Below are 26,445 nucleotides of genomic sequence, written 5' to 3' on the forward strand. Positions count from 1 at the left end.
GTACAGAAAGCAACTACAACTTTACAAATTACAGGGAAACACTTAAGAACAGTAGAAAACACCAATGACTACGGGGGCAGGTCGCGGACCACGCTGCAAGGAGGCAGGGGGCGTGGCCACGCGTCGGAGCTCGGCTAGCGAGGCAGCAGGCAGGGGACACGCACACAGCAGCTGGTGGCCGTGCGGCGCGGGGGTGTCCTAGAGCTAGGTCACGTTAGAATTAAGACGTTAGGACCCCTTTGAAGTTGTTTCGAGAAAAAAAGTTCTCTAACATCAATTCAGTTTCAAAGTAGCAAGGAAAACAGTTTTAAAGTCAATTCAATGTTCTGCATCAATTTGCACTAACAAGAAAAAAAATCTGTTTGCATGGAAAAACTAGTCAGGGTGTAGATGTAGGAAAAGTGGGAAACTGCACACAAGCCCAACAAGAAATTTCTTACGTATTAAAAGCTTTGCCTACCCCTACCATCAGACAGTGACTGAAGAAATAAGCATTGACAAAGCCAATTGACCCGGCTTGCATATTGAATCCAGAGTGAAATAGTTTGCAGTACAGAAAAAGATTTAAAAAAATTGCATAATATATATAATGCATTATTGAGATAAATCCTTTAGTGTGTCATGTATCAGTCTATTTTTGCAATGTAAAATAGTTGTGCATGCATTACAGTGCAAGCAGTCCATAGAAGACAGAATGATACACAAAGTAGCCTATAGGGATGAATGGCAGAACCCTGCATGCATTTACCACGCATGCCTTTACAACGCAGTCTCTATCCTGACTTCCATGTTACCACACGTTCCTTTCCCACGCATGTCTTTACAACGACTTGCTTTAGAGGGGTGCTGGACTTTGGAATAGTATAACTTGCTATTCCAAATCCAGTCTACGCAACAGTAGGAAAGGTGTCAGACTTAAAATCCAACACCATTCCAACAACATGCCCTCTAATTCAAATCGATGTAACAACGTTCGTGGTAAAGGAATGCGTGGTAATGTCGCAGTCGGGGTAGTGACTGCATTGTTAAGGAAGATCGTGGTAATGACTGCATGGTAAAGGATTTTTCCCACCTTTAGCATCAGGTGGGAGGGGAGAAATACTTCCAACTAAATCTAAAGCCCACTCTATTTTATTTTAAAGCACTGACATCTGTGTTGTTAAGGACAGACCACACATACTATTGTCCATTACTTATTTTGTTTGGTAGTGTTCTGCAAAACTGTCATTTCGTCTGAAGTGGGTGATAGATAGTGTGAATAATTGAACAATGTATTCCTTTTTTTAAGAAGCACAAAATGTGAATATTCCTTTAAAAAGTCAATATTTAGCAAGGAAGGACTTTGCCATAGTAGAAGGTGCACCGCCTTTGGCAACATGTCTTACAAGTTGGTTAATGCTGGACATTCTGCAGGCATTTCAAAGAGGAAATGCCTGTGCATAACAGTTTGGATCAACATTTTGAATGTTTAGGCATATTAACTACTTGTGTTTTTCCTGATAGCATGACCTATGTTTTTGTTACCACAGGTGATTTATTTTATATATATATGGCTATAATTTCACAATTGCGCATAAAATGTAGAAGCGTGGAGGCTGGCCCTGCATTGCCCCAAATCCTTAACTGTCATTTTTGGCATATATTCCTCTCACTGGGACCTGTTCACTTAGGTTAATTTGGCCATGAACTTAAGTTTGCAACCAACTTTACCTCTGTGCAGCCTGCAAGGAATTCAAAATGAGATTCCTGGCCATTGTAAGCCCATTTACTTTTGCACAGACCTCTGCCACAATTCAATATATATTCACACCCATGAATCCCACTCAAGGTGTGGGATTGAGGTTGCTCCAAGCTGTAGTAAACCTTTGATGTTTGTGAACATCCAGAGACTATTAGGTCTGTGGGTATTTACAAACTTCTCACATTCCCCTTTTCAGCCTGGAAAGAGGCACAAATGTACTGCAGCAAGGAACAGGTGTTTTACCCTTGTCGTAGGTGGAAAGGGAAATTGAAAATCCCCGCCTCAAACTTTGGCAGGGGTATAGGGAAAGGGGTTTCTCCATAGGGAAAACATTTTTCCCTGAGCAGAAACAAAGAAAGAAAAAAATGGCCATTTCCACACATGGACTCCGCTTTGGAAACCAGAGTCAGCACAGCTTTCCACACAGATTCCAAATAGAATTTATGAATTTAATAATCTGAATATAGATTTATGCGGGGAATGAGATTTTGATATCAATTTATGATTAATTTAATAACTTATCTCATTCGAACATTTTGGATCGATCGTTATCTGTCATTGAGTAAAAGACAAACCCCGCATAGGTTAGATAAACCCCATTAACTGACGCAACTCTGAAGAACCACTTACAACTGATGAAGTTTTGAAAGTTTTATATAAAAGTCAAATTTATATGCGAATACAATCCTCTCAGGACAAATCTCAAAAAGTATACAAAAGAATACAAAATCAATTCAAATCAGCAAATTAAAGCATCGATGTGAAGTGGTTCTCTTGCGTCATCTATAGAAAGAGAAAAGTATCAAGTTAAATCTGTCCCTACTCTATACTAAGTGACATCCCTACTTTGCAAGTTCCTAACCTAAAAAGGTGTCAGCAGTTTGACTCCCAAAGAAGTTCAAACTCTCTTAGCCTCTAAAGGTAACTTAAGTTTAAGAAGCAGTACCCTTGCTGCCTACCCATCCTTTCTCTAAGGGTCCTCGGCCTACTGCTCTCTTGCGCTCTGATCTCTCTCAGCGCATCTGTTCAAGTCATCTACTCTGAGCTCTCTATGATGGCCTCTGCTCGGAGCTGTTCGCCTTGGCTAATCGCTATCTTCTCCCCGGGGTGCTGTCCCTAAAATATACAATCACAGTGTGGGTGGAACGCCCCTTCAACGCCCACCACGGACTTTCCCCGTGAGGTCATCTTCTAGCTTTTTCCTTGCTTCGTCTCTTTCGCCGTCCGTTAAGTTGACCTTTCTCCTCCGATGTCATCTTCGTCTTCTTGCTGTTGACTTCATCCAATATTACAATTGACACTTTCAGAACTTAAGTTCATAACCTCAGCAGAACCCTAATCTTTATAGTTATGTATATAACCTTTCTTGGTCCTGTGAATGGACTTCTCAAAACAACTCTCAAATTCCAAGCGCTTCTTATCACGTTTAGGCCATAAACTTCGTCCAGCGTTGTCACCTTAAATGTAGCAAACACTAGACTCCTTGGCTCGCATGTTCACATCAAAACTATTCACGACTCCTGTGAGCCCACTAAATTACAACCAGCGGACTACACTCCTGCGAACCCTTGGTCAGTCAGGTTAAAACCACAAATGACCTAAACCCTTCTAACATTTCTTACAAGAAGCCTTCTACACAGTATAACCTTTAACACACATTTATATATCTATTCGTATTTAGCAAATCCTTTACGTATAAGTGAATACATTGTACATATAAATTACATAGAGTATAACTTTATATTCTCATTTGTTACATCGCCGTATATGTTCTCTGCACATTTCTCCATTTTTACATTTCACGCGGTTTCTCCATTTAAAGTTACACACGTACATGAATTCTACTTTGCACATTCTATATTTCGTAAGCATTTCTACATATTACTACATTAGCCCACTACGTATACGGGCCTTCTAAATCTAATACATGTTCTAACGTGAATACAGTTACATTTCCTATTTTACCTTGACTTTAACGGTTAACTATATGCTATAAGTGTCAACTTCCCATTACGATATACATTTAATTCCTACGTTATGCGATATACTTGTAAATATGACTCATACATATGTTTTATTCAAATTGCGCTCTCTCAGTTCCCCCCTTTGATGACTTCTAGGAGTCATCACTAAATGCAATTTGAATAACATCCCTTACACCGAACTAGTTACAATATTTCCTCTTTTCATAGCTTCGAGAGCTCTTAAACTTTTGTACTGTTGATCTTGTAACGCAGCTAATCTCCTTCCTTGCTCTCTCATGGACCTTTGTAACTGGTTCGACCTATACCATTTATACAATTTCACAAACCCTAATACGGTGATTATGCAAATTAATACTATCAATACAGGTTTTAATATATACCATACTATGCTTTTACCAAGGTTGGCAAACCAACTCCCAACCTTTCCTACTCCATGACCGACTTTTTCCCAAACGTTTATTTTTGATAAATCTTCGATCTCTTGATGAATCTGTGTAATGTTGCTTATGACTTTCTCAAGTGGTTTTGAATTATCAGGAATATAAGTACAACATTCCCGAACCTTCAAAGCCTTGCAAACTCCGCCTTCTTTTGCTAGCAGTACATCTAAAGCAAGTCGGTTCTGAAGAACCATTGCTCTAATCGACTGCATCTCACCTTCTACTAGCATTAATGACCTTGCAGTACTTGCAGATAATCTATCTACGACTGTAGCTAGTCTCCTGATCTTAACATCGTTCAGTATTAAACCTAACATAGGAAACATTGCTCCAAATACATCTCCTACTACTTCTGCATCTCCTTTCCTTCTATGATCGCTAACTCCTTTGCATGATATATTTTGGGGAAGACAATTGCCAAGTAACACGAACCATACCAATTGTCAGGTAGTTTTACATAGGCATTTCTTCCACATACAAAATACACATTCGGAATAGCCTGCATCCCTTTCATTAAATCTTTCGTATAGTACTCTAACCTAAAAGCATGTTCGCAATTCACTTCACCTACAAATACACTCTCATAATATGTCTTGCTTCGAGTTAAACATAACTTTCCTTTCTGCGTTCTATCCAAAGCTATTGGACCATTGCTACCTTTCTTCTTATGTGCCTTCTCTTCCTCGGTCCAATCTGTTTTCCATTGTCCTGACATTTTCAGAATCTTCTGTCTTCTGTCTTCTGTATCTGTCGTCTACTTGTCCTATGAACTTTTTCTCTACCTCTGATACCTTGCAAGTCAGATTATTCCTGCGTGCGTATGATGTATCTAATGTATCCCATGGAAGAAAGAATTTGGCTAATCTATCCTCCTTTTTGTAATAGTCCCACTTATTCATTTGTTTATAATTCGGGACTTCAGGTAGTACCGAATCATAATTTGAAAAGTAGTACTCAAACCCTTCTCTACCATAAAATATACTAAGCAGTAAACTACATGTTATCCCATAAGTCAGTGGAAGATGATGATATCTAATGCCTTCATCTACAGAAGCCGGCAGTTGCATACATACATAGCAATCTTTGGCCTCCATGGCATCGATATACTCATACAATAGTTTAGCATATGCATTTGACCTAAAGTTTCCCTGTGACTCGTCTACATGTAATCTACGAGCTTCATCTGCTAGTAACGCATTTTCACGTATCACATTGCTCTCCTCGTTCTTCCCCACAAGAGCAGGTCTCAAAGTCGTTACAGGCTTTACATCTGCTGTTTCTTTATCGCTTTCATGTCCTATTATGTATGATATTGTCACTACTGTAATTATGAGAAAAATCACTACTGCTATTAGTGTACCTATTATGCATCTAGCTTTTCGGTTTGGGTTGCCGTTCTCCATGTTTATCAAACAGCGTAGCTCCTTCTTTTGCGAAAAGTTTTTCTTTTCCAGTCTTTGTTTGCTTTATTTGCTTTCTCAGTCTGTAAAGTGCTCTTTACCAACAAAGTCTCTTTTCGCAACCAATGTCTTTTCTCTTTTCAACAGACAACCCTAACCCTTCTCCGTCCTCTAAATGTAAACCCTAATTTTATTCTTCTTTCCACTCGGCGCTAGGTTATCTTCTTCTTTATAGCTTATATACAAAAGTCTTTTATGCATCTACAATAATTCTCGTACCTGCAGCTTTCACAACTATTTCCAATATCTCAAAATGAATGACTTTTTCTTCTTCCTCTGGAATTTGATGACCAAAAGTCGGAAACTGTAATCTATTTAGCACTAGATCTTGAATTTGACTCAAATATGGGGGTATTGGAAGTGTGAAAGTCAGTAATCCCTCAGTCTCGAGTCCAGGCGTCAACATCCATATCTCCACTGCCACAAATGGATCGTGATCGATTACTTTCACTTTCTTCACTCTCCCAGATTTCTGTCCCCAAGACATCTGCTAGATAAGTCCACTCTGGGGTGGCGTACCTTCTGCAGGGCACACGTACCCTTCTCGATCTTCTTGGACTTTCAGTTCCTGAGTCTGTAGTTTCCTCTTCCTGATCCGATTCTTCAGCGATCGGGACAAGAGCTCTTTCTTGATCTGCTTTTAAGCTTGGCCTTCTCCTTCTCTCCGGCCAACTAGCTTCATCACTCCTTGTCCTCCCGCTCCTTGTTCTTGGACTTGTCTCTTGGTCACTTTCTGCTTGTTCAGTATCTGATTCGATCTCCCAATTACTCTCTTCTCCTGAGGCGACTTCGGTCCCACTGGTGTCCTGACCTTCGTCGACCTGTTCCGTCCCAGTCTCAGCCTCTTCGATCACCTCCACAGCTTGGCTTTCCCCCTCTATGGCTTCTCCGCTTTCTGCCGGACTCTCATCCGAGAGAGGAGCTGTTTCTTCTAGAGGTGTTGGCACTCTTCGGGTGTGTGAGGCATGTATCCAGTTTGGCAAACCTCCACACTTTACTGCAGTATTCGTCACAAGTATGATTTGAAACGGCCCTCTCCAGCGCACGTCTAAGCAGTTCTTCCTGACGTGTTTTTTCACCAAAACCCAGTCCCCCGGACTCAGGTCATGGCATAAATCTTGTGCTGATGGAACCTCTGCAGCCTGGACCTGGAGGGACACAGAATTAACGGCATCAGATAGTCCCTTACAGTAGTCCAAGATCAAATCGTCTGTGATGTTCACTAGGGCTGCAGTCGGAACCGATGGCAATCTCATGGCTCTCCCCATTAGCACTTCATGAGGAGAGAGACCTGTTTTCCTATCTGGTGTGCTACGTACGCTCATAAGAACCACTGGAAGTGCGTCTGGCCAACTCAGGGATGTTGATGAACAAACTTTGGCAAGTCTGGACTTCATTGTACTGTTGATTTGCTCTACAATCCCTGAGGCTTCTGGTCGATAGCTGCAGTGTAGTTTCTGATCGATACCCAAAGCTGAACTAAGCATCTTCACTATTTCGCTGTTAAAATGAGTTCCTCTGTCCGATTCCAAAGAGGATGGCACCCCAAACCTCGGTATTAACTCTCTAAGTAACAATTTTGCTACTGTAAGTGTATCGCACCTACGTGTAGGGTAAGCCTCAACCCATCTAGAAAATATGCAAACAATCACTAAGACGTATCTGAGTCTATTGCATTTAGGCATTTCTATGAAGTCAAGTTGCATTCTATTGAAAGGCACCCCAGACCTCCCAGTGTGACTCAACGTGACTGGTGTTCTCTTTCCTACGTTTAGCTGCTGACAGATCGTACAGCGCTGACACACTGCTTCTGCCGCTACTCTAAACTTCGGGTTAAACCACGTTTGTCTGAAAACTCTCACCATAGCATCTCTACCTATGTGTGCTGATCCATGCAATTTCCTTGCCATTGGACTAACAAGTTCATTTGGTAAAACTGCTCTCCCATCTGCAGATATCCAGAAGTTCATCTCACTTCTAGTACAACCCGCTGTTTCCCAACTCTTTTTCTCATCATCTGGTGCATTTTCCTGGACACTCCTTAGCTCATCCCACGTATCTACAGTATCCAACAACATTGTCAATTCAGTTCTTTCTTGGATTCCCCCCACTTTTACATCAGTGTGAGAATATCCCTGTTCTGCGCAGTAACGCGCTACCTCATCCGCATAGCGGTTACCTTGTGACACAAAATCTACATTTTTTGTATGCGCAGCACATTTGACAACTGCAATGGCTGATGGGCCTTGCAATGCCTCTAACAAGAGTCTCACGAATTCTCCATTCCTAATGGGAGAACCCGAGGAGGTCATGTAACCTCTTTGAGACCATAACTGCCCGTAATCATGAACTACCCCGAAACCATACTGGCTATCGGTGTATATGGTGACTCGAATTTTGTTACCTGCTAAACAGGCACGCGTCAAAGCAATAATTTCAGCTACCTGAGCGGAATGTACTCCTTCCAGGCAAGCGGCTTCTATTACTCTCGTAATTGTGCAAACTGCATAAGCTGCTCTCAGCTGACCGATATCGTCTCTTACACATGAACCATCAACAAAGAAAATTTCATCGGGGTCAGTCAATGGCTCATCTACAATATCAGGTCTCGGTTTGGTGCATAGTTCAGTCACATCAAGGCAATCATGGTCTGTACAAATTTCATCATCTATCTCATTTGGAAGTGGCTTCAAAGTTGCAGGATTCAAGACGGAGCATCTCTTTAGGGTCACATTCTCGGCAGCCAGTATGACTTGCTCGTAGCGTGTGAGCCTGCTATTTGTCAGATGCTGAGTCTTAGTCCTGGTCATTAACAATTCTACAGAATGTGGTACATACACCACTAACTGATGTCCCATTACCACGCTTTCAGAACGTTCAATGCTGACACCCGTTGCAGCTACGGACTTGAGACATCCGGGCAACGCTGCGGCTACTGGATCTAATGTAGCCGAAAAATACGCAACTGGCCTACGCGCATCTCCATGTATCTGGGCTAAAACTGCTAACGCGCATCCCTCTCTTTCGCAGCAGTAAAGCAAAAATGGTTTTGTGTAATCAGGCATCCCTAAAGCCGGGGCACGACATAAGTCCTCCCTCAGCTGCAAAAACGCCATCAAACAATCTTTGTCCCATGGTACCGGATCACTTACTCCTTTGTGCGTCAGTTGTAATAACGGTTTTGCCTTCAGTGAGAAGTTGGCTATCCACTGCCGACAATAACCGACCATACCTAGAAACATCCTGACTTCTCTTTGTGTTGTAGGCGCATTCATTTTCATGATCGCCTCTATTCTGTCTGGAGACACCTTCCGCTTTCCCTTTTCAATCCTATGGCCCAAGTATTGCACCTCAGTCATACAATATTGCAATTTACTTGGAGACACCATGTGTCCGTTCTCGGCCAAGTGATTTAGCAAGGTTATGGTGTCTACCCTGCAAGCTTCCTCAGTTTCTGACGCAACTAGGAGGTCGTCTATGTACTGGACTAGAACTGAATTCTTGGGCAGTACTAGACTCTCAAGATTTCTCTTCAGCAGCTGGTTAAAGATCGATGGGCTTTCTGTATACCCCTGAGGGATACGACACCATGTTAAAACGCGATCTTCCAGCTTAAAAGCGAAAAGATACTGGCTCTCTTCATCTAAAGGAATCGAAAAGAAAGCCTGGCACAAATCTATCACAGTAAACCATTCAGCTTGGAACGGTATCTGAAATAATATCACTGATGGATTCGGTACCACTGGACAACATGAGACAACAATATTATTAATCTTTCGAAGATCCTGCACTATTCTGTATTTCCCACTAGGCTTCTGCAAACCCATAATCGGGGAGTTACATGGACTTCCCACGATCTCCTTCAGTATTCCCTGTTTAATCATGGATTCGATCACAGGCTTTATTCCTGCAATCGCATCTGGTGTCAACTTGTATTGCGGTGTTCTTGGATATTCAGCATTGGGTCTTACCAAGATCTTTACTGGTTCTACTCCTTTGATCAATCCTATTTCCTCTCCAGTAAAATCCCACACCTCAGCTGACACTTACTCCCTCAAATCCTGTCGAAGCTCCTCCACTGTTAAGGTAGGATATAGTTCCACGCACTCCTGCGAGTTTACAACCTTAAAATCGGCATCCTCATCATTGGTCTGCACTTCTACTCCTTCAGGTGTGCAATGTATTGTGCAATTTAGTTTACACAACAGATCTCTTCCTAGCAAACACACAGGGCTAGAATCACAGATTACAAACTGATGTTCGTCACTGTAATTCCCTATCTTTACTGACACTGGTTCGGTCAGAGGATTCGTCATCCTCTGGTTTGCGACTCCTACCACCTGAATCGTCTCTCCCGATATTGGCAGACCTGGGACTACCGCTGATCTCAGCGTGGATCGAGTGGCCCCTGTATCCACCAAAAAGGTTGTAGGACATCCAGCTACTTCAGCCTCTACGTATGGTCCCCTCTGATCTACTTCCAGGGCTGCACCTAGAGTACAGTCTTCCTCCCTATTTACTCGTTGCCCTGTAAGAGGATCAACGTAGTAGCATTCTTCTCCTCCTACGAACAATGGCATTTGTCTATAAGTTTTCCCTCCGTTTGTGATGCGAGGTGGTTGAGGAAACGGTGCTCGCGGAGTCTGAGTCCCCCCTTTGATAAACTTTCCCTTCGGGACTGCGGCTCCCTTAACCACGTTGTTCTGAACCTCTTCCTCCTCTTGTTCTAATTCCCCTATCTCAACATTGTAAGGACACTCGCGTCGCCAATGTCCCACCTCATTACACTGATGACACCTCGTTGTCTTTTTCAGTGTCGCAATATCCATTCTCGGTCTCGGTCTTTCCTCCTCATCTCTGCTCTGATTATTCTGTTTCTTTGCTTGCGTTCCTGTTCCCTGTTGCCGTTGTCCACCCTTTCCAGCTGCTTGCATTTGTACCAGCATTAGTTTTTCCTTGAGTTTCTTTGCCTTCGAATCTATTTCGTCGCTACAATACCTTGCATATCTCAAAATTTCATCTAAAGGTTTATTCTGCCAACAGATCAAATGCTGTTGTATCATCAGGCTTATGTCTGGTCTTAATCCTAAAACAAACTTTGACACAAACTGTCCTATGTCCTTAGGATCCATTACGTCTAACCCACTGTATTGTTTAAATGCTTTCAGTAACCTCTCATAGAACTCGTGAACTGTCTCTTTGGGCTCCTGAGTTGTTCGATCTATCTTAACCCAGTCTATGTCCTGCACTGGCACTTTCTCTTTTAGCCATGTTATTACTCTTTCATATTTTTCCATGACTCTATCTGATGGACCATTTGTCTGGGTATCTCTCGGAGGCTCACAAGTAGGCCATTCAACATTAAGCTTGCATGCCGTCCACAAATCTCCGGGTACTACGATATCGAACAATGTGTTCAAATCGATCCACAGCACTTTAGAGATCTTCACGAACCTCTCTACCTGCTTGTACCACTCTACAGGGTTTTCTCTAAGTTTCGGGAAAGAATTTGTGAATGCCGCTAAATCCCACCTACTCCAAGGTACGTGAACGTAATTTCCGTTCGCGATTTCTCGCAAAGGGAAAGCTTCCATTCTCATTAGGCCTGTATCTTGGGACTTCACAATTGTACTTCTTCTGACAGATCCCCTCTTAGACCATTTTTCCTCCCATCTATCCAGATCTTTCCATATTCTAATACACATGACCAGTTCCCTTATGTGTACTCTTAGTCCTATCGTTCTACGTTCATCTAAATCTCGATCTGTGCAATTTAGCCTATGATTGGGCTGTAAAGCTTTAGTTCGTGACATGTCTATCATATACTTTTCCGCTAATTCAGATAGTTTTTCATGAGCTGCCCTTGCTTTCCGAGTAACATCTTTGGATAAAAACAATATTTCATCTGGTGCGTACAGTTCTAGTCTCTCTATTGCCACTGTGCCGTCTATTATTTCATCCAAGTCTGATTTTAAACTCATTACATCAATCCGTCTTGCTTTTATTTCAGCTCTCAGTATGTCAGTCCTAGGTGGTTCGCTCATACCCCTCTCACCTCCACTATGCGCCCTTCGCCTAAACACAGGTGAGTTATGAGGCGTTTTCCTTCCATCTCTTTGTTCCCACCTCTCTAGATCCCAAGCCTTTCCATCTTCCCGTGGGGTGTGGTGGAACATTACTCCATCCCCCATCCCTACATTCCGTCTTTTTGGCTCGGTTTCTCCAGATCTGAGATAGGATCCACCGTCTTGTTCAAAACCACTATAACTCGCTTGCTGTCTGGTGTCGCTCAATAAACGATAAGGTCCTTCATGGCCCTCCATGCTCCCGCGATCTCGATCCTGATCACCAGAAGTATGGCGAGACGTTTCGCGACTCCCTATATTCTCATGACTCCGCTCACGGTCACCGGATGCATGGCGAGACTCTTCACGACTCTCCATGTTCCCGTGATTCCAATGTTGCGTCGTTTCACCCGGGGTATGGTGAGTGCATCTGAAAGTATTTCGGTACTCCTGCGTCCTTCGTTCCCCTTCACTAAAGGTGACGCGAGGCACTTCGCCACACCCTGCACTCCTGTCGTCGCACATTTGCCTATTGCCACTGATAGTAGGACAATTATTTCCTCTGCCTTCCTGGCTCCCTCTCTCCCACTCCGGGCTGCTCTCGCCAGCTCCACAATGAGAGAGAATCCTGTTATCCTGGTCTCTCCACTCTGTTCCTGTTTCTAAACTTTTATTCCGAATTTCTTCAGCAGTATCCCATTCTTTCAGGTATTCCCTTAATTCCTTATGGGATTTCGGTTTTGGTCCCCTCAAGTCCATTGGCCCTCTTTGGCCCCCCTGTTCTACCCAGGGACCTGTTGCGGCATCTAATGGGGTACTCCGACTCATCGGTGCTAGTATCTGTCTCTGAGGATTCATCATGGTATTCCTATTCTCCATCTCTGCCCTTTCCCTGTCCCATCGTGCCTGTTCCTCCTGCTGGACCCCTTCTGGGTTGTAGATTGACACAATAGGGCCTATGGTAACAGGTACCTGTAAAGCGTCTGGCATTTGGTAGGACCTTGCATATTGTGTCTCTGGCACCTTCTGAACCACTACTCTTCCCACTACTCTCTGTTCGGAACTAGATTGAGGTATTTCCACATCTTTCTTGGTATCCCACTCTGTTACCGGGATCGATTTATATTCCCCCCATCTAGCTCCGTCTTCCTGTTGTAATATGGGACTTGCGGCCCCTCCGCTGTACGGAGGTGGTCTATCCGTTAATAGCCTCTCTATCAGATCCTCCTCTGTCTCGCTTTCCTCATATTCCTCTAGAGGTTTCTTTTCTCCCGTAACTTCTAGCATCGGGTACAGTTTGTCTGCTTCTATCTTTTGCACCCTCCACTTTTTAGCTTCATCGTCCCATTTAGCATCCTGCACTGCTTTTACCGATCTTCTCACTCTTTCTTGGCGCCTCTTTACGCTCTTTTCGTGTGCTGCTCTAAACCATGCACTAAGGGCTTCAAACTGTGTTGGCCTCGGTAGAGGTCTCGTTGCAAGCATTACCGCTTTCAGTTCGTTCAACACGTCTAGTTTAAACGTTCCGAATCTCGGAAACGTCAGTTCCTTATTCCCTTCAGTTAACCTATTCCACTCGGAGATCCATAGTATCGAGTGTAAGCCTACATTTACTGCCATATGATAAGCTGGTGTGCCTTCTGGTGGAGCTTCTTCTCCGGCATATAAGTTTCTTCTATTCCTCCTAAAGAGTGCTCTTAAACTCTTAAAACACTTCATCTTTGATAATCTACAATTTTCCCTTATTAATTCTCTTCCTTGTTTACGTCCCGATGACAACCACCAACCAATCCCTACGCGGCTCTCGCTAATCGGCCTATCTCAGCGCGGCTCTACGCTGACGTCTGACAAACTAACCAATCTCAGCGCGGTTCTATGCTGACGTCACTCGTTCCCTCTGCAGCAGTTTCCCTCCGTTCTCAACTCGTCTCACGATCTCGCATGCGTTTTCATTCATACGCCGAAAAATGACTACTTCCGTCCAAGCGATCACTTTTCTCTGACTGTACGGCCACAGTCTAACTGTAATTGTCACCTCACTGACGAAACGTCTCCTCTCACGGTCAGACGATCGCCTTAACTGATAGGTTACTTACACACAGTAAATGTACGACCAGCGTCCGTTACTCATACACTCACTCTTACGCTCCCCCTATCATCGGTCTGTCGGGCGATCAATGGTATCTCATGATCCCCTTTCAATGGTAGACAAATTACTCTGGGTGTTCGATACACCTGAACCACTTAAGTCCTTCCCTGGAGCTTAAGATTTTATCCGGTTGCGCGCGCTCACAACCTTCCCTCAATCACACTACAGGCATTCAACTCCGCTTAACATTACAACACAGGTACAACATAAAATACCGCAATCTTACAACGCATGACCCTTATACTCACTCTCGACCGACTCTGCTGCTTTTCTCTCGATACACCGTCAGCACCGTCTTCGGCAGGGATTCTTCTTCTGGTCGTCGATGACTAGGGACCTTGGGGTAAACTAGACCTGACCTAGGTTGTCTTCCTCAAGAAGAAAACCATCTTTCTCTGCTACCAACTGCGGGGAATGAGATTTTGATATCAATTTATGATTAATTTAATAACTTATCTCATTCGAACATTTTGGATCGATCGTTATCTGTCATTGAGTAAAAGACAAACCCCGCATAGGTTAGATAAACCCCATTAACTGACGCAACTCTGAAGAACCACTTACAACTGATGAAGTTTTGAAAGTTTTATATAAAAGTCAAATTTATATGCGAATACAATCCTCTCAGGACAAATCTCAAAAAGTATACAAAAGAATACAAAATCAATTCAAATCAGCAAATTAAAGCATCGATGTGAAGTGGTTCTCTTGCGTCATCTACAGAAAGAGAAAAGTATCAAGTTAAATCTGTCCCTACTCTATACTAAGTGACATCCCTACTTTGCAAGTTCCTAACCTAAAAAGGTGTCAGCAGTTTGACTCCCAAAGAAGTTCAAACTCTCTTAGCCTCTAAAGGTAACTTAAGTTTAAGAAGCAGTACCCTTGCTGCCTACCCATCCGCTCTCTAAGGGTCCTCGGCCTACTGCTCTCTTGCGCTCTGATCTCTCTCAGCGCATCTGTTCAAGTCATCTACTCTGAGCTCTCTATGATGGCCTCTGCTCGGAGCTGTTCGCCTTGGCTAATCGCTATCTTCTCCCCGGGGTGCTGTCCCTAAAATATACAATCACAGTGTGGGTGGAACGCCCCTTCAACGCCCACCACGGACTTTCCCCGTGAGGTCATCTTCTAGCTTTTTCCTTGCTTCGTCTCTTTCGCCGTCCGTTAAGTTGACCTTTCTCCTCCGATGTCATCTTCGTCTTCTTGCTGTTGACTTCATCCAATATTACAATTGACACTTTCAGAACTTAAGTTCATAACCTCAGCAGAACCCTAATCTTTATAGTTATGTATATAACCTTTCTTTGTCCTGTGAATGGACTTCTCAAAACAACTCTTAAATTCCAAGCGCTTCTTATCACGTTTAGGCCATAAACTTCGTCCAGCGTTGTCACCTTAAATCTAGCAAACACTAGACTCCTTGGCTCGCATGTTCACATCAAAACTATTCACGACTCCTGTGAGCCCACTAAATTACAACCAGCGGACTACACTCCTGCGAACCCTTGGTCAGTCAGGTTAAAACCACAAATGACCTAAACCCTTCTAACATTTCTTACAAGAAGCCTTCTACACAGTATAACCTTTAACACACATTTATATATCTATTCGTATTTAGCAAATCCTTTACGTATAAGTGAATACATTGTACATATAAATTACATAGAGTATAACTTTATATTCTCATTTGTTACATCGCCGTATATGTTCTCTGCACATTTCTCCATTTTTACATTTCACGCGGTTTCTCCATTTAAAGTTACACACGTACATGAATTCTACTTTGCACGTTCTATATTTCGTAAGCATTTCTACATATTACTACATTAGCCCACTACGTATACGGGCCTTCTAAATCTAATACATGTTCTAACGTGAATACAGTTACATTTCCTATTTTACCTTGACTTTAACGGTTAACTATATGCTATAAGTGTCAACTTCCCATTACGATATACATTTAATTCCTACGTTATGCGATATACTTGTAAATATGACTCATACATATGTTTTATTCAAATTGCGCTCTCTCATTTACTACTGTCAATGAGAATAGGCCCACCAGAATAGGCTGATAATTCAGTACAGGCTTCTTAAAATATTCTTTATGTGCATCTTTAACGTAGCGTGTGCCAATTTAAAATTCTACACTTTCATTTTGCAGATGAAGGAACTCGGCGTCATCTTATACAACTGCAGCTGCCTGGTTCTGGATTTACAAAGAATATTTGCCTTATACAGCTCATTAAAATACAAAGACATCGTCCCACAGACTTGGTCTCGAAGACTTTACGGTCTGTTTGGTACAGAAACTGCCTTGAAGTTGCAATTAAATGAAACAGAAGTGAACGTGTTTGTGTCGGTAAGTGAATTCTAGAAAAAATATTTTGCATCTTATCATATTGTTATTAGCAAGGCATGTGATAAAGGTGATATTGATCATGTAAATTACAGATGTATGTGGTTGTGCCTTTAAATGTCAAGACGGAAGATATTTCGAAAAAAACGTTTTAGACTTTTTTTATACAAATACCATTTTTTTGTCCGCAAGTGTTCTTGGGTTTCTGTCAGAGGCGCCACAAAGACTCCTTTTCCACCCAAGTCACAGCTGCACGCTTCTGTAGCATTTTATTATTACACACATCCAGGGGCGCAACTAGGTCTTAAGTTCGGGGGGGGCTAACATGACATACAAAGGGGCGTGGTTAACATGTTAATCAATGGGGGCGGGGCTAAAATGGCAGACAATCAGGATCGGGTAATGCTCAGGCCAAGCTAAGAAAAAGAAATGGCAAATTCTGCATTCGAAACTAGACAACAATCAGTTTTATGAGAATTCAATTGGAGAACAGAGGGTAATGTGAACCATTTATATAACAGACAAGGGATGTGTTCATCTTTTAATAAAGTGTCACTCAAATACATTAAATTGTCTCACAACGATATTATGTAGATGGTTAAAATTACAACCTTTTTTCTAATGGAATGCCCATGAAACTGGGTCAAAAGAGCCCAGAACAACATGGTACTCTCTCACAGATATAATTCACACAAAAAAGGGGACTCTGTCCACCCCGCAAAGACAGAGAAGGAATTTGAGATTTTGCAATGTGTCCATTTGAAGTGTTGTTACAAACTATAGCACCAACAGACATTAATTTATTGGCAGCACAGACATTAAAGCATGGTGCTTTAATGTATAGGCAGTGGAAGTAGTGGCGGGTGGGATGCTGTGCAGCAGCACCCCCATCATCACCATGCTGGAATTCAGAGGGTGCATGAGAAATAATAAAGCATTTACATTTTGATAATATCATGTTACATTTGCTGTTCTTCAAAAGACAGGTCAATTGCCAGGCTGTTGATACTGCAAAAACACAGAACTTGGTAATTGCATCCCTGTCAAAGTTCCAGTCCTCACCTCTTCGGCTGGCGTAGCTCCTATTATAATTGCATTTATATAGCGCTCACTAACCCTGATGAGGCGATTAAGAGCTTTTTCGGTGAGTAGCACGCTACTCTGGGACCCATAGAGGATCAGTGGTGAATTAGTATAATGAAATATGAAAGTAATTTGAGCACTGGACATGTTAGTCTGTTATTTGGATTGAGAAGCATAGCGCAGGGATAGAAGAGGGAAAAGGTTTGCATTTATATTGCACTTACTACCCCATGTGAGGTGTTGAAGCGCTTTTTGGTGGGTAGCACGCTACTCTGGAACTCAAACAGAATTAGTGGCGACTGATATAGGGAAATATGAAATTAATCTGAGTGGTGGAAATCTTAGTCTTTATTTTGTATTGAAAAGGAATAGTGGACGGATAGAAAAAGGAAGGGTCTAGAATGTGTTTTTTGGGGGAGTTCATAGCAGTAGGAAGGGATTTGGGATGGAGGTGGAAGAGTCAGAGGGAAGGGTTTAGAAAGGCTTGTTTGGGAGATCTGAATAGTAAAAGAGGTATGAGATGATGGAAGGAGGGGTAGAGGAGAGAAGAGTATTGGGTTTAGGATGAATGAAAGAGTGTAGGTAGAGAATATACTGATAGAGGTATAGGGTTAGAAATAGGGCAGTGCATTGGAGAGAGTAGTTGAGAGAGGTTTGAGATGAGTCAGAGTGGAGGTAGGGAATATATTGCGAGAGATATATGGTGAGATCTAGGGTAGTGCAAAGTAATCAATATAAAGATACGTAAGTACATGAAAGGTATCTAAATGCATAAGGAAGGGAATCTATATAGAATAAAGTTGCATTTAATAAACTAAGTCTTTCAAATGGTGTTGTACTTGTGTGTTTGTGTAAGGTGTTAGATTATTCTGTACCATTACAGACCACTATCCCGCCTGAAATAAAGGAAAAAGCAAAAAACCTGTATTTTCACTCTATAATTCCTTCCACCAAGCTGAATCTGTTATCAGTTTCATATCTATAGCACCAAGAGGATCCAGGCGTACATGTTTAACAAATGGCCAAATAATACTGAAGAATGAAGAAAATAACAAAATGAGACCACACACAAGCCAAATTGTCTAGTAAACAAAATATGAAATGAAACTAAGAAAAAGTAATTATCCTAGTCTAGACATATGGCCTGGGAACAAGCCTGGTATTATATATCAGCTTAACAAATTGGGCCTGGCTTCAGATGGAGGAAATTTTTACAAAGAACCAGTAGCGGTCAGTGGTGGGAGTGCTGCCGGGCGGTGACGTGGGGTGGAAAGGGGCAGGGTGGGGGGTAGTAAACTATGGAATACAGCCAAATACAGGTAAGTAAACATAAAAATAAATAAAACGAATTTCGTTGCGTGCACTGCATCGCCAAATGCAATGCAGTGCGCACAAAATTTGTTTTATTTATTTTTATGTTCTTAAATTGTGTATTATGATGATGTAACAATTGAATTACTGCACAGTGAATGTTTAAGATTTGCAGGTATTATCGGTCTTTATTGAGATAGAGGGTGAATCGAAGAAAAACTTGAAAATATACAAAAAATCCACAAATAAACTTACGAACCTGATTACAATACACATACCACCAATCCAAACCAAGGACATGGTAGATATATTTGGCCATCATCTGTTGCTACAGTACTGCGGACTACTTTAGAAAGGCCAACCTACCCCTTGACTTGATGTATTGGAAATGGGCCCCATATGCTTCAAACAACATCCCAGGGACACCCCCCCCCCCCCCCACACACACCTGTGGCGCCACTGGTCGGGCCACTCAGCAGATAAGGGGGCTTGTTCTGCTTCACATCAGCATCTCATCTCTTGCAAGGACATGCCAGGGGCACCACCGCCTCAAGGCCACTTGCTGAAAATGAGGCTACGATCTGCTTTGCAACAGCATCACTTGCAAGTACCGCCCTTCCATGGTACCACTGTCCGGCCCACTCAGCAGACATGGGGGCAGGTATCTGAGGCATCACTGCCCCAAGCCCACACAGCTGAACTGAGGCCTAGCACGCGCTCCTGACCACCACCTCCATTACACTTTTGGTGTAAGGTGAGGACACACCAGGTGTCGCAAAACTTCACAGCCATCATTCTCAACGCAGGATCTCTGCTCTCACTTCACCATGTGACCCTACAGCCCACACAGGAGTGCAAAAACCGAATCCAAGCACCTGCATCCATCGATGCACAAACATTGTGGGGTACCAGGGCCCAACATATTATTTCCAACCAAGTAACGCCCTCCAGTGGCAAGATTTGTTAAAAATAATAAAATTGGATTGATTATAGAACGGACCAGTCAAGCATTAAATTAGAGTTGCTTTCTGCTCAGCTGGTAGCGCCTTCCTATTAGAAGTTGGGCCACTGTTGCCAGCATCTGGCGACAGCGCAACCCCAGGTACCAACTGTAGGTGCTTCCATGCACCCTACCTCAATGTGCCGCTTTCATAGCCAGCACAAGCACTGTCACCAGTGCCAAAACCCACTAGGTGCTATATCCGTGCTTACGCACATTCACAGCTCCTCTCCACCTCAACAATCACTTCCAACCAATGAAGGGGCCATAGGACGCAATGAGCAGCACTATCGTGCGCCCCTATTCACTGTGTTCAGTCGGGAAACTGATGCGTGTAAACCCGGGATGTACTGCGCGTACAGCGCCGGGTCACATGAAGAATGCCTGTACAGGACCCACAGGACGCAAGTGTGGTGCTCTTAACACAGCCCTCTAACATTTACCATTGCAGTGTGTCCTCTCCTCGAGCAGATCTGCGGGTTGAGCAATGCTCCAAGTACAGACTGGATACAAGTAAGGACAGCTCCTGAAAAAAAAATCAGTTGAGGTGTTCCTCGAAAAGCTGTGTCCAAAATGCGCAGGGCAGGCGGGGCCTCACTTGAGAGGTGAGTCATGAAACACAAGCTCACACAGCAGGACTCTTGGAGCAGAGAGTGCGAAGATGTGCACAGCAGGGGGAAAGGGATGGCCAGTGCAGGTGACGCTTTTCCTTTGTAAAGGAATTCCTGCTGGCGTCATATCTCCCTGCTGTGCACATCTTCACACCATGCTGCAACGCACATCAAACGTGCTTAGGTGAAATCCCTGCTTCAGGCAAGGAAATCACCTCGGTGGCACCCCTCTTACAGAAAACAAAAGGTAGGGGGCAGGGAGGGTCACTGAAACCATCAGAGGCGGCTGGCTCGGGCTGGTTCTGGGCCTCTTAGAAGGGGTCATTAAATCACAATCTCGGATACTAAAGCATCCGAGAATAAAAGTGGAGCCTTCAATACAAATGAAACTGGAGAAACGGTTTTCATGCTTTCATTATTTTTACATAATTGTAAATCAGGAAAGTGTGTCGGGCTGTCATCTGAACCTTGGCAGCCCGGGCTGAAGATGACGACGGGGGGGGCTGAAGCCCGTTCAGCCCAATGGGTGTTGCGCGCCTGCACACATCAATGGCACCCGAGAACATGTGGTTGTCCACGGTGACTGATCTGTGCTTCTATTTATTTTGTAGAAGATGTCGTAGCTGCGAAAAGAATGAACGGTGCACATATATACTTTTTGGAAAATAAATCACTTTGGAAACATAGGAAAGGAATAATCAAGAGATTTTTAAAATGGCAACTAGGACCAATAAAGAGGAAGATTAAGTCATCAACTCTAAAAGAAATACTACATCTCTCATAGCAATGGGTAACAAAAGCACCCAAAAAGTATACAAGATTGAAGAAGGATCTAATCCTGACTAATACTGTCTTCATTTGGGAAAGATTGTTATGCATAAAGTCAGTCTGAAAACTGTTTAAAGTTAGGAAAAAATGACTGATAATTGTTTTCCCTTTATTAATCAAGCTTAATTTACACAGGTGTCTTCGTTCAAACTGTCTCCTCTGGCCTACGATGATACTAAAACTGACTTAAGCTAAAAACAATCATGCCTTTAAACAATCTGAACTCTATCTTCCATGTCTTAACTACACTCTTAGGGCCCAATTCACAAAGGTAAACTGATAACTTTACGACTTTTGGTATTCACAAAGGGCATTTACGAGTAGTAAAGTTAGACTTTTGTAAGAGTTTAACTTAAGTTTTGTTCTCAGTTTGACTTAAGACCAAAAATAAAAACACACCCACATCACAGTAAAGATAGTTGTGATGAGTAGGGATCACATACAGCAACAGGGCTTTATTCATTTTCAACATATGTTCTACGACCAGGTGAAGCTCACTACACCATCAACCAAGCACACACAGCCTGCCACATAAGAAATCAATGCTGTTTTTTTTTACCAAAGCTCAGAACCTTCGTTTTTTCCATATTTACTACAAGTTTTTTGGATCAGCAATATTCACTAAACACGTTCAACTTTCTTTGCAGGCCTATCTCAGTTTGGTCGATGATTACAAGGTCGTCTGCATAAAGTAAGCTTGCGATGTGTTTCCTATCGAGCTTTGTAGTGGCACCCCGAGCTGCACCCATAACCAATGGTAGGTCAGCTATGAATAGGGAGAAAAGTAAGGGAGCCAAGACGCACCCTTATCTTAACCTGTTTCCAATTAAAAGCTTCTGCGACAGGGTCCCCTTCATATCCAAAAAAATCCTGGGCCCAAGGGTCTCCCCCATATCCAAAATAAACTGGTCCCAATTATTAATATTATTATTTATTTGCGGGTTTGTATAGCGCTAGGATAAACTCCCGAAGGAGTATCTCCGCGCTCAGAGACAGCAAACAAGCATAAATAAGGACAATGACAATGGTACCGTACCAGATCGTGTAGAACAATTAAGCTTTAAAAGTCGTAACTCAGCTAGTTTTGCTTAAACAGAAAAGTTTTCAGCTGCTTTCTAAAGGAGAGATGGTCGGAACACTGTCTCCGTTGGAGGGGAAGACCGTTCCATAAGATAGGACCCACCACCGATAGAGCTTTACCACCCAGTCTAGTCCTGCTGATCTTAGGTACCCTCAGCAGCAGCTGTTCGCTTGACCGGAGTGTGCGTGTGGGAACGTATGAAACAAATTTATTAGCCAAATAGGCAGGTCCCGAATCATGTAAACCTTTATGTATAATGCAGCAGGTCTTGAAATTCACTCTTTGGCGTATGGATAGCCAATGAAGTTTATCCAACAGACGTTTAGAAGGAGATCTGGGGGGGGCATTGAGGACTAGCCTGGCTGCTGTGTTTTGCACCACTTGCAGTCGGTCTAGTACCTCTTCATTTGCCGATACCAGAAGACCATTACAATAATCAAGTCGGCTGATCACTAGAGCCTGAACCAAAGTTCTTCTAATAGAGTCCGGAAGGAACGGGAATATTCTACGGAGGAGGCCTATCACATGAAAGCAGGATCCCACCGTGGTGTTTCCATGTTGTTTCATAGTCAATTCAGGCTCCAACCGTACCCCAAGGTTCTTGATTATTTGTTTTGGTACAGGAACAGGACCTAGGTCCAGTGGCCACCAATCAGGGGACCATTGAACCTTAGCCTCACCGAAAAGCATCACCTCAGTCTTACCAACATTACACTGAAGAAAGTTGGAAGACATCCACTGGGATACTGCTTTCATCCCCTCGGAGAAAGATTGTATAACCTCCGGAGTTAATAGTTTAAAGGGAAAAAGCAGCTGAGTATCATCAGCATAGGACACTGGACAGAAACCAAAGGCTCTTGTTATATCTGCCAGGGGGGCCACATAGGTGTTAAAAAGAGTTGGGCTCAGACACGAGCCCTGTGGCACCCCCTTGGTGATCTTAACCTCATCCAACCTGAAATCACCCATGGTGGCACATTGGGTGCGGTCGGAGAGAAAGCTCTTTATCCAATCCAGTGCCTTGCCACCGAGTCCATTCACAGTCAGTCGTTCGATCAAGATGTTATGCGAGATGGTATCAAACGCTGCCGATAGATCCAGTAGCACCAGGACAACGGAGAAACCCCTGTCCTGGTACATACGGAGGTCATCCGTTATCGACAGCAAGGCCGTTTCGGTGCTATATTTCGGCCTAAAACCTGAATGTGAAGGATCAAGGCTTCCCGATTGTTCCAGGAAGTTGGACAAATGCTTATTAGTGTGTTTTTCAATGATTTTTCCCAGAAAGGGCAGCAGGGAAAAAGGCCTGAGATTGGACATGTTGGTCCATGGGAGGGAGGAGTTCTTCCAGATAGGTCTGACTAGGGCCTTTTTCCATTCCCGTGGGACACATCTCGTTGTTAATGAGAGATTCACCAGGCTCTGAATATCCGGACCAAGTACTCTCCCCACCGTTCCCATTAGTCTTGCTGGTAATAGATCAGAAGGGCTCCCACTTATGATATTATTGATCAGCATCTCTACCTCTGGCAGAGAGATCTTAGGAAAATTGAGAAATATGTTGAAATTGGCGGCAACTGCTTGCACCGGCATATTGACATCCAAACTGATTATGGGTGGAATAAGTGCCTCTATTTTCTCATAGATAGCGTCAATTTTCTCGGAAAAGAAACTCGAGATATCATCACAAAGATGTTGGGATGCCATGTCCGCACTTTCACATGCCACTGGTTTTAAAAAGGTGTTTACAATTTGGAAAAGCACTTTCGGGTCGTTGCCTGCCGCCTCCAATTGCGAGGTAACATGGGTCTTGCGTGCAGATCGGATGGCTTTATGGTAGATGTTTATCGCCATCTGATAGTTGATTTTATCCTCCTCCAAGTGCGACTTTCTCCAAACTTTCTCAGTTTTCCAAGCAGTACGCTTAAGGCACCGCAGTTCTTCGGAAAACCAGACTTCCTGTTTCCTTGCAGGACGACTTTTGAATATTTTTAGCGGGGCAATCTGCTCCACTGCAGTATGCGTGGCAGAATCATATTTAAATAGGGCAGAATCAATGTCATCAGTGGCTAAAATGTGTGGGGCAACATAAACCTTTCCAAAACTTACATCTGATACTTTATGCCATTGCCTACGACGAACTGGAATTTGTGAAGAGTAGTTAAAAAATATATCACTCTTCGGCATCGAGAACTTATAGCTATGTAGCTCCTGGATTATGGCCAGGAGACCTTTAGGGATAGCAGGTGTGGTAGCATTTGGCCTTGAAACCCCTGAGCCTTCGATGGAATCCCAAAAGAACCCCAACCCCGCCCCCTCAGTATGTTAAATAGCAGCTTTTCCGGAAATTATTTAGGAGCAGGTGATTTCTGGTCAGCAAGTTCTCTCTTAGGGCCTTCAAGAGGTGATATTGGCAATGAAGATTCCCAAAAGTTGCAGGCTTACTAGAATACAAAGCGTTTCTGTCTCCTATCTAACAGCCATTTTGCCTCCTCTATTTGCCCAACCATCCTTCCCTGGTGTCTTTAAGCATGTCTTCCCTCTCTGCTCCTTAACCTATTCCATTGTATTGGCTTTCGCAGGTGCTGTCCAGCCCTGCTCAGCACCCCCCAAGATTGCAGCAACACAAAATATATATAGGTAGTTCGCATCTGGGTTTGTTAACTGACTTTAGGTTTATGTAGGACTTTGGACATCTCCTTTGGAATTCAAATTGTCTTTGGGGCATTTGCACACTGTTTTAGGCTAGTTGCTTGGATAATGGGATTATTTTTAAGTCTGGCATTTGAGACAGCTTTAGCTATAGATTTCTCAAAATATTTATACATGATATACATACATAGAGGGGCTTTGTTTACTCTCCTCATCCTTTGATCTGGTCAACTGTCATTCACATATTGGGTTTCCATCCTTTCATTTTACCCCAGAAGCTGTGCCTGCCTTCAGCTTGTGCTGCCAGACAGAGCCTACACATCATTTTCACTAGAGATAGTTTTATTTACGAATTGTCATATTGTTAAGTAAGTCGCTTTTTAACTTTTATATCTTGTCCCATGTTTCCTGACAGGGGCGGTGCAGAGCGATGTTTCGGCCCTTTATATAAATATGCATTATTATATGGTGCTGTGGCATTTTGAAGTGCAGGCACTACATTACATTTTAGAAAGCTTATTTCCCTTCCAAAAAACATATTACACAGCTGTGGGCTGTAATCTGTTTGGACTCCAGCTGAGAAAATCAAACATTGAACTGAACCATAAAGCTCTGCGCTTGATGGTCTCTGGAAACATGACACTGTTGAGGCTTATTGTCACCATCTGGGTTTTTGTGGGCTGTGGCCCGGAGCCTGACTTTTAAAGATGGCTCAAACAGCTAAATATTTCACGCCAGTTCCGAAAATCGATTCAGAGCATAGCGTGTTTGATTACTTTTGTCACAATCATGAATGTGCACTCGCTATATTGCTTCTTATCAAGGGAAATTAGGCAGAATGATGGTGCGGGACACCAATCGGAATCATGATCTGTCTATGGGTTTTAGTAGGAACATGAATTTTCGGTAAGTAGCCCACAAAAATCAAACGCAACAATGTTTTTATGCAGCATTCTTTAACTTTTAAATCAGTTTCCCCCAACTGTACCATCTGAGCTGTAAAAACTCTTTTGGGAATACGAAGCATTAACTTTAGTTCTGAGTTTCACACATCGTTTATCTGTGATCCTGGGCATCCATACGTACGTATTTCCTATTTAATTGTATGCACTTACTTTTAGTAGTATTTTAAGTTATCCATCTAATTAATTAACACCAAATAGGGCAGACAGGAGTTGCATATAGAGGGTTGGTCCCTGCATGGTCCTGAAGAAAAGCTAGGGGTAGCTTGAAACATATCGGCCGTTCACTGATCCAATCCACATTACAGGTTGGAACACAGTGACTGAACCCCGTTTTTAACATACCAACCTAGGAGCAGAATAAATGTGTTGAGGCTCACTAGCGCGGTATTTTTAACTCACTCACACCCACTCCACCACATCATTTTTAAGTATGGGTGCAAAATCCGTTCCGCTCGCGGTTTTTGCAGATTTTCGTCAAATTCGCAATCCGCGAATTCCCGCGAATTTGCTGAAAATTCGTGAATCCGCGAGCGGAATGGATCCGGGGGCAAAAGTTCAAGCTTCAAACTTGTAGCTATTTTAGAATGGCTCCGACAAGCTGCCAGCGCCATTCTAAAATAGTTACTAAGTTAGCTTCAACAGGAAGCACTAATAGAAGCAGGTGCTCGAGTTTAACTGAATTCGAGCACCTGCTTTATTTTATCTATTAGTGCTTCCT

General features: G+C 43.0%; 1 protein-coding gene across 1 annotated transcript in view; it reads left to right on the top strand.

Annotated features, from left to right (window-relative positions):
- The window catches only part of PLD5 (phospholipase D family member 5), a gene marked incomplete at both ends in the record, with an annotated part of 589,545 nt that overhangs the window by 410,566 nt on the left and 152,534 nt on the right, over nucleotides 1-26,445 (top strand). Inside the window, one exon of the mRNA XM_086949781.1 lies at nucleotides 16,002-16,199. Within this exon, the coding sequence (XP_086805907.1) occupies nucleotides 16,002-16,199 (198 nt within the window). The remainder of the gene's footprint in view (nucleotides 1-16,001; nucleotides 16,200-26,445) is intronic.

Source organism: Lissotriton vulgaris, unplaced genomic scaffold, assembly GCF_964263255.1.
Source record: "Lissotriton vulgaris unplaced genomic scaffold, aLisVul1.2 SCAFFOLD_1466, whole genome shotgun sequence".
Taxonomy (NCBI): Eukaryota; Metazoa; Chordata; class Amphibia; order Caudata; family Salamandridae; genus Lissotriton; species Lissotriton vulgaris.